Source organism: Glandiceps talaboti, chromosome 10, assembly GCF_964340395.1.
Source record: "Glandiceps talaboti chromosome 10, keGlaTala1.1, whole genome shotgun sequence".
In the NCBI taxonomy this organism is placed as follows: domain Eukaryota; kingdom Metazoa; phylum Hemichordata; class Enteropneusta; family Spengelidae; genus Glandiceps; species Glandiceps talaboti.
Genome location: NC_135558.1, coordinates 16,442,868 through 16,456,156, shown reverse-complemented (window position 1 = coordinate 16,456,156; position 13,289 = coordinate 16,442,868). Strand labels below are relative to the sequence as shown.

General features: G+C 36.6%; 2 protein-coding genes across 2 annotated transcripts; both read left to right on the top strand.

The window, feature by feature from the left end:
- Positions 1-966: 966 nt before the first annotated feature.
- On the top strand, positions 967-3,180 carry LOC144440660 (tripartite motif-containing protein 2-like). Its single transcript, XM_078130046.1, has one exon. The coding sequence runs from the start codon at positions 967-969 to the stop codon at positions 3,178-3,180; it is 2,214 nt and encodes a 737-aa protein (XP_077986172.1).
- A 5,484-nt stretch (positions 3,181-8,664) lies between these two features.
- LOC144440542 (tripartite motif-containing protein 2-like) lies at positions 8,665-10,878 on the top strand. The gene is given in 1 exon segment (XM_078129920.1): positions 8,665-10,878. A coding segment is annotated over 1 exon segment (2,214 nt).
- Positions 10,879-13,289: the final 2,411 nt, after the last annotated feature.

Genomic DNA, 13,289 nt, shown 5'->3' with positions numbered 1-13,289 from the left:
ACCCGAGCTTGAACTTGGGAAACGTTTCGTTTCGCATTTTCGGCAAAGTTCAAGGTCTCCCTTGGCACAGGCGCACCCCACTTTTTTGACTACAGTCGTTGCACTTCATGTTGAGGTATTATAGATGATGCAGAATGTAAATTAGTGGAGATTTTGGTAAATTCTGACAGAGCTATATCACAGTGATGTGCTCGCGTAACCTCGGAATGTGTGTATGTATGTATGTATGTATGTATGTATGTATGTATGTATGTATGTATGTATGCATTTCGTAACTATCCCGTATCTATGCATTTTATTACAAACGATCATAATGTATCAGATATGTCCATTTCAGAAATTTGTAAGGTTTCTGGTGATGAGAAAGCTTTGAGGTTGAAAGAAGAAGAAATCATTTTCCGTCTTGGAACGCTGGAACCCCTTGGAATTAATAGATTATTCTCGTCTTTCCCAATCTAATTATCATGATTATTGGGTATTTTTTTTAAATTTCAGGCGTATTCTATTGGGTTCTATTTTTTTTAAAGTTTAAATATGTATAAAACTGAAATTATATATTTTTTTTAAAAAATATAAAAGAATCACACTTTTTATTAATGAAAAAATAGACATATAAAAAATCATAGAACAATTTTTTGTAAAAAATCAAAACGTTTGGCAATCAATACCAAGCCATGAGTAGGCCAATAAAGAACATTTTGAATTGGAATTTTATTTTCAAATCTTTTTATTGGTTGTACGATTCCATTTTATATGTAAGTTGTCACTTTTTTATATTACTTGTAGGATTTTAATTAATATTTAAGACATTTTAAATATATTTCTTCCCATTTTACTACTCGGCCTAGGTCTAATACATGATTTGATGAGTAAGGAGTCACGTGACCCAAACATTGGTTAATATTCAACGACCTTTCACCACCTACCAGGAATTAGAGGTCAGACAAGGACACACGTATATACACGATGGCTTCAAAGGAGCTGCAATTTCTCGACAAAATTGGCAAGAATTTCCTCCTCTGTACGATCTGTACTGAACGATACAAGGACGCTAAATGTCTACCGTGTCTTCACAACTTCTGTAAGCCTTGCCTCGTCAGGCTGGCGAAGGAAGGGACTATAATCTGTCCGGTTTGTACAAGATCATACCAACTTCCTGGTGACGGCATTGAAGGTATTGGTACCAATTTCTTTCTAAATGAATTGGTTGAAACATTCAACAAACGAGACGATACTACGTCAGAATCTATGAAGTGTATGGGATGTGAAATTGGTGAAAGTACATCACAGTGCATTGAATGTGCAATTTCTCTTTGTGATATTTGTATACGCACACATAAGCGTTTACCTCTGACCCGATCTCATCGCTTGGTTACCCTGGATGAATACAATACAGCAAAGTGCGATGACCCAGCTTCGGTACAACCTCCAATGTACTGCCCGAGACACCAGAACTACGAACTGGAATTCTACTGTGATACGTGTGACGGGACAATCTGTCTAAAATGTACGGCAATAGATCATCCTTTGACCACACACAAATACAGGTGTGTGAATGAAGTAGCCAGTGATTATCGCAAAGAATTGGCCGACATGATAGACAAAGTGAAAGTGAAAGAAACCGAAGCAAAAGACAGCAAAATTGCCGTCGAAGACGTATCGCATTCACTCGATAATTGTTTTACGGCAGAGGAAAAGAAACTGAAAACACACATCACCAAGACGGTTGATGACGTCACTCGACTAATACACGAAAATGGCAATACACTATTGAAAGAGATGAAAGGTGAATACGATGAAAGGAAAGTGAACTTAAATGCACAACTTAAAGGACTGGACATTGCCGCGAATGACCTCACCAATGCAAGAGAGTACACCGACAAACTGGTTCAATACGGGAATGCAGCTCAGTTGATGTCTGCAAAGAAAGGTATATCAACTCAAATGGCAGAAATCCTAAAAGTCGAGACCAAAACTGACCCAGCAGAAGACGACTGTATGGAGTTCAGACCATGTGATGACTTCTGTACCGAGAAGAGTCTAGGAGTCGTGGTTGGTGGCAACGCTAAGATGTACAAGATAACTGACATACCGCAGTTCGTTAGAGTTGATGAGGACATTACGGTAACCTTGACAACAGATGCAAAACCCCAACGGGTTACACATGGTGGAGTTGATGCGGTAGTAAAGAGGCCAGATAACAGCAAGGAAGAAGTGAGTGTCCGTGATAACAAAGATGGAACAATGACTTTAAAAACTCATGGAAAGATGGAAGGAGAACATGAACTGTCAGTAAATGTAGATAAGAAACCAGTACAAGGATCACCAGTTAGAGTTAAAGTTATTCCTAAGAAAGGGTTGGTGTCTAAGTTTGGGGTGCATGGATCAGGGGTCGGGCAGCTGTATAGTCCATGGGGTGTAACCAAGACTACAAATGGCAATTTGTTAGTCTGTGAATATAGTAATAATAGATTACAATCATTCAGTAGGGAAGGAGAGCATAAGAGTTTCTTTCAGTTTCAAAATGTTGGAAATCCAATTAATCCATACGATGCAGCTGTTTCAGTAGGTGGTAATATCTTCATCACAGACAATGCAAATAAACAGATTCTTGTCTGTGATGAAAAGGGCAAATTAATCAGATGCTTTGGGAAGGGAAAATGTGAGCAGCCAATGGGCATCACAATAAGTCCTAGCAATGGGAGGGTTTATGTGGTTGATCACAGTGCACATTGTATTCATATTTACAACCAGGATGGGAAGTATTTTAAGTCATTCGGTAGTCAGGGTAACAGGGATGGCCAATTCTCCCAACCTAGTTCTGCCTGTATAGATGAGGCAGGTAATGTCTATGTATCAGATAATAGTAATCACCGAGTACAAGTGTTTGATTCTGACGGTCACTTCCTGTATTCATTCGGTAATATGGGAAATGGTGATGGTCAGCTGAATTTCCCACGTGGGTTGTGTCTGGACAAACACGGCTACGTGTATGTTGCAGACAGGGATAATAACAGAGTAGTGAAATTTGAATCAAATGGGAAATTTATTGGTCGTGTTGATAGTGATGAAGGTGGTCGAATGCCACCGATGTGTGTGTGTGTCTCAGATGACGAACCATTTGGTGACGTCATCGTAACCTACCATAATAACCATTGTGTCAAAGTCTTTGCACAATAAATGATGTACCATGAGAACAACAAAGCAGATGACTTTATTAGGTCATGTAAACGTAGTCACCATACACTAGTTACATTATTAAGTCAACATTGTCTGACAAGGGAAGGCTAATATATTCCATGCCTAAACATACATCTTGATTAAAACATTGAATATATTTTCTCTAATAAAGTATTTTCATCATAGTAATAAAGTGAGACCTTATATAGCACCAAACATCCAAAAATTAAAGCAATTCTTCAGAGGCTCTTCACATTGCTAAATTTACAATCACCAAAAGTACAATATTAAGGAAAGTTCTTCTACCACATTTGTATATACTAGAAGAGAGCTATCAGATAAATCCCTTCTGTGTAAGAATGTTTTAGTCAGTTACCATGACAAATAAACGTTGATTTGATAGATAGACACACGACATTGTGATACCGAACATAAAAGCTTGTTATTCTTTTCATGGTAGACTCTGATAATTAATGCTAAATAAAAATTGGGTATTTCCGATAACCTGACCGACCCTAGTTATGCCACCGACCCTAAACATTTTTCTAAACAAATGAAACAAGAAATCTTTGACTTCTTGACCTTTATGCACGTCTGTTTTCATTCCATGGCGATATATGTACATATTCCATCAAACTATCACAGAAAGGGAATTGTGACCGACAGTTTGTTTGTTTTTCGGTTGAAGCATATATTTTCAAAAATGAAAGCAATTAAAACAAAATATAATAAAATCCCGACCTACCTACACTATTTTCTGAGGCCCAGTTATCGGAAACACACAAAAATATTTAGCCTACTTATTTGTTGGTATGTTGTTGAAGATCTTTTAACAAAAATCCAGCAAAGAAGTAGTCATAACTAAATCATTCCCACTCACTGTTTAGAGATGATACTATAGAACGGGCTTTTTTGACAAGTATATATTATTCATGTGTATAGAAATATGAAAGTAGGAAATACAATTTTTGGTAGTTTGCATTTATTCTTTACTAGTAGTATTTACTTCTATGACGTATACATCACAGAAGAGGTAAACAATGATTTCACACGCTTTAGATTTATTCCTGTATAAAGTATTCGTATACACTTTAAAAATACTAAGACCTTTTTAATAAGCAAATAAATTTTGACACCTGTGAATAATAATAATTCTCCAGTATTGAAATAATTCATGATTACATCAATATATGAGTATACACGTGTGATTGTTATTAACCAAGTACTCCATGTTTATGTAGTATGTTACTTTTCTTTACTTGTTATGACTGTCCTCTTTGCTTTATACGAGCAATTCAGTTTTGTAGTGACTAATAAGCCCGATGGGCTGGGTGATGTGTTTGCTTTCTGATATTGTTATTGCCAATTTGTAAAATGTATATCACATGTCACTATAATAAACAACCTTTACTTAGTACTTACTATTAAAACCCAGATAATCACGGTTTTCTATGTATACAATGTATAAATTATTCTATTTCAGATTTGTTTATCTTCCGACAGCCCACATTATTCGTCCGTCAAGTATCTCCCATACAAACATTCGACAATATTTCCATCATACCCAGTTATGCCTGCCTGAGAATACGTCTTGTAAGTCATGTGACAAGTTCTCGAACATTGACCACCTGATGATCTTTCTGCAGTCAATGTGCTATGCAGTTTGTTTATCTTAGTATAATGATTTACAGTCTGTAGGGCACGCCATGACGGGGCGTCCTCACACAGCCCCTTCCACAGGCCGGTGAGGGCGGAGTGACACAGTGTATCTTATAGTCTATATGATTTATGGACGGTAATAAAGTAAATACAAAGACTGACCATGCCGTCAATGTCAATATATGCTGATTCTGTGACGTAGACTTTTGATGAATTGTGTTGCGTTGAAATATAGAGTTCAACTCAATGTCCTAATCCAAGTATGGAGTACTTTTCCTTTTAAAGTCATTCAACAAAGCAGATCAATATAGAAAACAGTTTTTACCAGTGGTGGTCATCAGCTAACATTTGCATATCAGTGGAGTGTTTGGTTTGAGGTTACAGACGGTAACTGAAGAAATCATTCAAAGTGAAATTTTATTTTAAAAATTTGGATAAAATATTGTTGACAAATTGAAACTGCAAAATCAAACAATTGTCTATGAACAGACGACGTGGACGTTGTTATGGACATGTATTTACATCACGTGACAAATTTTGTCTACTATACATTTCTTTCTCCAGATCTGTCGTGTGTACTTTGTTTTTATGTATGTATGTATGTATGTATGTATGTATGTATGTATGTATGTATGTATGTATGTATGTATGCGTGTATGTATGTATGTATGTATGTATGTATGTATGTATGTATGTATGCATGCATGCATGCATGCATGCATGCATGCATGCATGTATGTATGTATGTATGTATGTATGTATGTATGCATGCATGCATGCATGCATGTATGTGTGTATGTATGTATGTATGTATGTATGTATGTATGTATGTATGTATTTCGCTAATTAAGGACACAATAGTTACACACAAAACATTTGAATTTTAATTAGAACGAACTTAGACATTTCTGCCACATATTTCCTAATGATGCCCTCATCAAAGATCATATTCGAGGTTATTCCTTTATATTGAAGTATTTGTTTTTGTGTCTCGTTTAGAAGATTAAATTGTAATGTTGAGGTTTGTAAATATGACTGTAAACTGTTATTGATGGAAGGAAAGAATACAAATACAGGTCAGAGGTCACCGATTTGTTATAGTGAAAGTGTCTAAATATAATGACATTTACATAATAAAAGATACTCGCATCACCGTCAGATTTGGATTTGGCAACGGTTACTGAATTCTCAAATATTTGCTTTGATTTTCAAATTTCGACATATAAGTCCTTGAAGATTTGTCATAGGAGACATTTGTATTTGTTTCTAACGTGTAAGCTTCATCGTTGCGTAACCAACAATTGTTCCAGTAAATAGTGTGACCGTCTGGTATATTGTCCCTATGCGAAGTCTGTGATGTTCATTATGGTGTTTCTCTTCGACTTCCATAACTTGTATTTTTCAAAATTGAAATATGTCTCGATCATTACTTTCCCTGTGGCAAAGAAAAAGATGTCAATATGATTATAAAATATATAAAGAAAGAAAACACGAATGATAGATAGATAGATAGATAGATAGATAGATAGATAGATAGATAGATAGATAGATAGATAGATAGATAGATAGATAGATAGAGAAACCTTTGAAAGAAAGAAAGAAAGAAAGAAAGAAAGAAAGAAAGAAAGAAAGAAAGAAAGAAAGAAAGAAAGAAAGAAAGAAAGAAAGAAAGAAAGAAAGAAAGAAAGAGAAAGAAAGAAAGAAAGAAAGAAATATAAAATCCATCTACACTAAATTTCGTCTGGCTTAACAAAAAAGCTTACTAACTTTGCTACATTTTATCGTCTGGCTCAACAACACTCTTTGTCAAAAGTACTACTGTTTCATTATCTGACTCAACAAAGATCTTATCAACAGAGAAATGTCGAGCAAAACAATATAATGTCGCGATATTCGTAAGAGCTTTGTTGAGTCGGACGATAAAATGTAGCAATGTTAATTTTTTTTTAAATGTCAAGCCAGGCGAAATTTAGTTTTGTAACTGCACAGTCTTTCATATCATTCCTACCTGAAGGCGAAAGTTCGAGAGGTGCTTGAAATCGTATGATATTAGGCTTTCCAAGTTCTTCAAGTTCTTGAAATAACTGTAAAAAAAATGTGTCAAAAGGAATCATAAGTAAAATTTACTTCACATGTTAAAGCATCAGTCAAGGAGATCCCTGTGCTATATGTTCATAGGGGTGATCTGATGACGAAGGTTTGGAATTGCATTTTTCACAAGTCAGTTGGAGTAAACGTTTTTCAACACTCACTGACACGATGGTTTAATACGGTGCAGAGTAGTAGCTGACGCAATCGTTGAATGAGTAGGCCACCGATCGGTTCATATATCCTCAGTGACAGTGGAGACGAGTTTATGTCTTGATAGCCAGTGCCTGCAGCCTACACACAGACACACAGACAGACAGAGACAGACAGACAGACAGACAGACACACACACACAGATAGATAGATAGATAGATAGATAGATAAGCTTTTTATCCGACAGAGTACTCTAGGTCGTGGGGATTCATTACATGAACGTCACATTTGGAAGCTGCAATGCAACGTAAAGCTTAATTTTCAACACAACAACACATAGTATTGACAGTATTTATTAGTCAGACCAGTCGGAAATGTAAATCCTAATGTGTGTGAGATTAGATTTAAAAGAAAATGTATATATATATGAAACAACTATTGGAAATTCGTCTTACCATTTCTCCAGACGGTAGTCCCAATATGTTACACCCCATGACATGGACTATAGTCTCTACAGGATTTATCTTACTCATTAGTTTTGCCAAGTCTTTCCAAAACCTACAAGTAACAAGAAAAGGAAATCAATATATTTGACCCGGAAGCAGGCACGTTGCCCCCCCCCCCCCCCCGTCCTTTTGTCCACAGCCCTTTGCCCCCGATATTTTGCCCTGGCCTGTTGCCCCGGGCAGTTAGCCCCCTGTTCATTTTGCTCCCCGGCTTTTTACCCCCTCAGCTGAATCGAAAGTACTTTTAGAAACTTTAAGTTTAGTTTTCTTCGATATAATTTCTCAATTACCTCTCTGCCCATTCTTATGAATTTTACATAAACTGTATAACAAAATATTTTATTCAACGTCAATAATACATAAAAATATGTAAATGATAAATTACACAAGTCTATTTTTGTTACAGTTATAGAGACTTAAACTGTTGATAATTTCATACCCTATATACCACGTGTTTGAAACCAGTTTGCGTAAGTCCCACAACATCCGGCTAAAGTCCTTGGGCAAGATTTGAACCACGACTGTGCCTCAGTCAACCCAGCTGTATAAGTGGGGACCTGGTAGGATGTAGGGTGCATTGTGTAGGCTTTAATCCTATGCGCTTAAATGGCTGCAATGGATTGTATGCTCCCCGGGGAGTTGAGGAAGACTAAAGGGCCGTTGCGCCGCTCTGCGCTTTGAGCACGGTGTGGGAAAGCGCTATATAAGAACCCAACATTATTATTATTATCCCAGACTAGTCTGTTTACGGCGATTATGCACGTGGTACTCTGCTCTCTCACTGGAGGTCATGAGTAGGCCAATAAAGACCATTTTGAATTGGAATTTCATTTCCAAATTTTTTTGTTAGTTATACGATTCCATTTTATATGTCAGTTGTCACTTTTTTATATTGTAGGATTTTAATTAATATTAATGACTATTTAAATATATTTCTTCCCATTTTACTACTCGGCTTTGACCTAATACATGATTTGCTATGTAAGGAGTCACGTGACACAAACATTGGTTAATATTCAACGACCTTTCATCACCTACCAGGAACTAGAGGTCAGACAAGGACACACGTATATACACGATGGCTTCAAAGGAGCTGCAATTTCTCGACAAAATTGGCAGCAATTTTCTCCTCTGTACTATCTGTACTGAACGATACAAGGACGCTAAATGTCTACCGTGTCTTCACAACTTCTGTAAGCCTTGCCTCGTCAGGCTGGTGAAGGAAGGGGCTATAATCTGTCCGGTTTGTACAAGATCACACCAACTTCCTGATGACGGTGTTGAAGGTATTGGTACCAATTTCTTTCTCAATGAATTAGTTGAAACATTCAACAAACGAGACGATACTACTTCAGAATCTATGAAGTGTATGGGATGTGAGAATGGAAATAGTACGACACAGTGCATTGAATGTTCAATTTCTCTGTGTGATAATTGTATACGCACACATAAGCGTTTACCTCTGACCCGATCTCACCGCTTGGTTGCCCTCGATGAATACAATACTGCAAAGTGCGATGACCCAGTCTCGGTACAACCTCCGATGTACTGCCCTAGACACCAGAACTACGAACTGGAATTCTACTGTGATACGTGTGACGGGACAATCTGTCTAAAATGTACGGCAATAGATCATCCTTTGACCACACACAAATACAGGTGTGTGAATGAAACAGCCAGTGATTATCGCAAAGAATTGGCCGACATGATAGACAAAGTGAAAGTGAAAGAAACCGAAGCAAAAGACAGCAAAGTTGCCGTCGAAGACGTATCGCATTCACTCGATAATTGTTTTACGGCAGAGGAAAAGAAACTGAAAACACACATCACCAAGACGGTTGATGACGTCACTCGACTAATACACGAAAATGGCGATAAACTTTTGAAAGAGATGAAAGGTGAATACGATGAAAGGAAAGTGAACTTAAACGCACAACTGAAAGGACTGGACATTGCCGAGAGTGACCTAACTAATGCTCGAGAGTACACTGAGAAACTTGTTCAATACGGGAATGCGACACAGTTGATGTCTGCAAAGAAAGGTATATCAACTCAAATGGCAGAAATCCTGAAAGTCGAGACCAAAACTGACCCAGCAGAACACGACTGCATGGAGTTCAGACCATGTGATGACTTCTGTACCGAGAAGAGTTTAGGAGTCGTGGTTGGTGGTAACGCTAAGATGTACAAGATAACTGACATACCACAGTTCGTTAGAGTTGATGAGGACATTACGGTAACCTTGACAACAGATGCAAAACCCCAACGGGTTACACATGATGGAGTTGATGCGGTAGTAAAGAGGCCAGATAACAGCAAGGAAGAAGTGAGTGTCCGTGATAACAAAGATGGAACAATGACTTTAACAACTCTTGGAAAGATGAAAGGAGAACATGAACTGTCAGTAAATGTAGATAAGAAACCAGTACAAGGATCACCAGTTAGAGTTAAAGTTATTCCTAAGAAAGGGTTGGTGTCTAGCTTTGGGGAGCCAGGGTCAGGGGTCGGGCAACTGAGTTGTCCATGGGGTGTAACGAAGACTAAAAATGGCAATTTGTTAGTTTGTGAATATAGTAATAATAGATTACAATCATTCAGTAGGGAAGGAGAGCATAAGAGTTTCTTTCAGTTTCAAAATGTTGGAAATCCAATTAATCCATACGATGCAGCTGTTTCAGTAGATGGTAATATATTCATCACAGATTATGCAAATAAGCAGATTCTTGTCTGTGATAAAAATGGCAAATTAATCAGATGCTTTGGGAAAGGAAATTTGAAATATCCCATAGGTATTACAATAAGTCCTAGCAATGGGAGGGTTTATGTCGTTGATCACAGTGCAAATTGTATTCACGTTTACAACCACGATGGGGAATGTATCAAATCATTCGGTAGTAAGGGCAACAGGGATGGTCAATTCTCCAGTCCCAGTTCTGCCTGTATAGATGATACAGGTAATATATATGTATCAGAATATGGGAATCACTGAGTGCAAGTGTTTGATGCTGACGGTCACTTCCTGTATTCATTTGGTAATAAGGGAAGTGGTGATGGTCAGCTGAAATACCCATATGGGTTGTGTCTGGACAAACACGGCTACGTGTATGTTGCAGATACTAATAATAACAGAGTAGTGAAATTTGAATCAAATGGGAAATTTATTGGTCGTGTTGATAGTGATGAAGATGGCCAAATGAGTCCGTATTGTGTGTATGTCTCAGATGACGAACCATTTGGTGACGTTATCGTAACCTACTATGGTAACGATTGTGTCAAAGTCTTTGCACAATAAATGATGTACTATAAGAACAACAAAGCAGATGACTTTAGGTCATGTAAAAGTAGTCACCATACATTAGTTACATCATTAAGTCAGCATTGTCTGACAGGGGTAAGGCTAATATATTCCATGCCTAAACGTACATCTTGATTAAAACATTGAATATATTTTCTCTAATAAAGTATTTTCATCATAGTAATAAAGTGAGACCTTGTATAGCACCAAAAATACAAAAATTAAAGCAATTATTCAGAGGCTCTTCACATTGCAAAATTTACAATCACGAAAATTACAATATTAATGAAAGTTCTTCTACCACATTTGTTGCCCTAGAAGAGAGCTACCAGATAAACCCCTTCTGCGGAAGAATATTTTTAGTCAGTTACCATGATTAAATAAACGTTGATTTGATAGATATACGACATTGTGATACCGAACATAATAGTTTGATATTCTTTTCGTGGTAGACTCTGATAATTAATGCTAAATAAAAAATGTGTATTTCCGATAACCTGACCGATCCTAATTTATGCCACCGACCCTAGATATTTTTCTAAACCCATGAAACAAGAAATCTTTGACTTCTTGACCTTCATGCAAGTCTGTTTTCATTCCATGGCGATATAGGTACATATTTCATCAAAGTACAACAGAAAGGGAATTGTGACCGACAGTTTGTTTGTTTTTCGGTTAAAAGTAAAACATTTCAAAAATGAAAGCAATGAAAAACAAAATATGATAAAATCCCGACCTACCTACACTATTTTCATGAGGCCCAGTTATCGGAAACACACAAAAATATTTAGCCTAGTTATTTGTTGGTATGTTGTTGAAGATCTATAAACAAAAATCCAGCAAAGAAGTAGTCATAACTAAATCATACCCACTGTTTAGAGATGATACTATAGAATGGGCTTTTTTGACACGTATATCTTATTCATGTGTTACAGTATAGAAATATAAAAGTAGGAAATACAATTGTTGGTAGTTTGCATTTATTCTTTAATAGTAGTATTTACTTCTATGACGTATACATCACAGAAGAGGTAAACAATGATTTCACGTGCTTTAGATTTATTCGTGTATAAAGTGTCCGTATACACTTAAAAATACTAAGAACTTTTAATAAGCAAGTAAATTTTGACACCTGTGATTAATTATAATTCTCCAGTGTTGAATTAATTCATGATTACATCAATATAAGTGTATACACGTGTGATTGTTATTAACCAAGTACTCCATTTTTATTAAAACCCAGATAATCACGGTTTTCTATGTATAAGTTATTCTATCTCAGATTTGTTTATCTTCCGACAGCCCACATTATTCGTCCGTCAAGTATCTCCCATACAAACATTCTACAATATTTCCATCATACCCAGTTATGCCTGCCTGAGAATACGTCTTGTAAGTCACGTGACAAGTTCTCGAACATTGACCACCTGATGATCTTTCTGCAGTCAATGTGCTATGCAGTTTGTTTATCTTAGTATAATGATTTACAGTCTGTAGGGCACGCCATGACGGGGCGTCCTCACACAGCCCTTTCCTCAGGCCGGTGAGGGCGGAGTGACACAGTGTATCTTATAGTCTATATGATTTATGGACGGTAATAAAGTAAATACAAAGACTGACCATGCCGTCAATGTCAATGTATGCTGATATTTGTGACGTACACTTTTGATGAATTGTGCTGCGTTGAAATATAGAGTTCAACTCAATGTCCTAATCCAAGTATGAAGTACTTTTCCTTTTAAAGTCATTCAACAAAGCAGATCAATATAGAAAACAGTTTTTACCAGTGGTGGTCATCAGCTAACATTTGCATATCAGTGGAGTGTCTGCTGTGAGGTAACAGACGACAACTGAAGAAATCATTCAAAGTGAAATTTTATTTTAAAAATTTGGATAAAATATTGTTGACAAATTGAAACTGCAAAATCAAACAATTGTCTATGAACAGACGACGTGGACGTTGTTATGGACATGTATTTACATCACGTGATAATTTTGTCTACTATACATTTCTTTCTCCAGATCTGTCGTGTGCACTTTGTTTTTATGTATGTATGTATGTATGTATGTATGTATGTATGTATGTACATGTATGTATGTATGTATGTATGTATGTATGTATGGACGTATGTATGTACGTATGTATGTACGTACGTACGTACGTATGTATGTATGTATGTATGTATGCATGTATGTATGTGTGCATGTATGTGTGTGTATGTATGAATGTATGTATGTATGTATGTATGTATGTATGTATGTATGTATGTATGTATGTATGTTGTACTTCGCTAATTAAGGACACAATAGTTGCACACAAAACATTTGAATTGTAATTGGAGCGAACTTAGACATTTCTGCTACATATTTCCTAATGATGCTCTGATCAAAGATCATCATTATTCCTT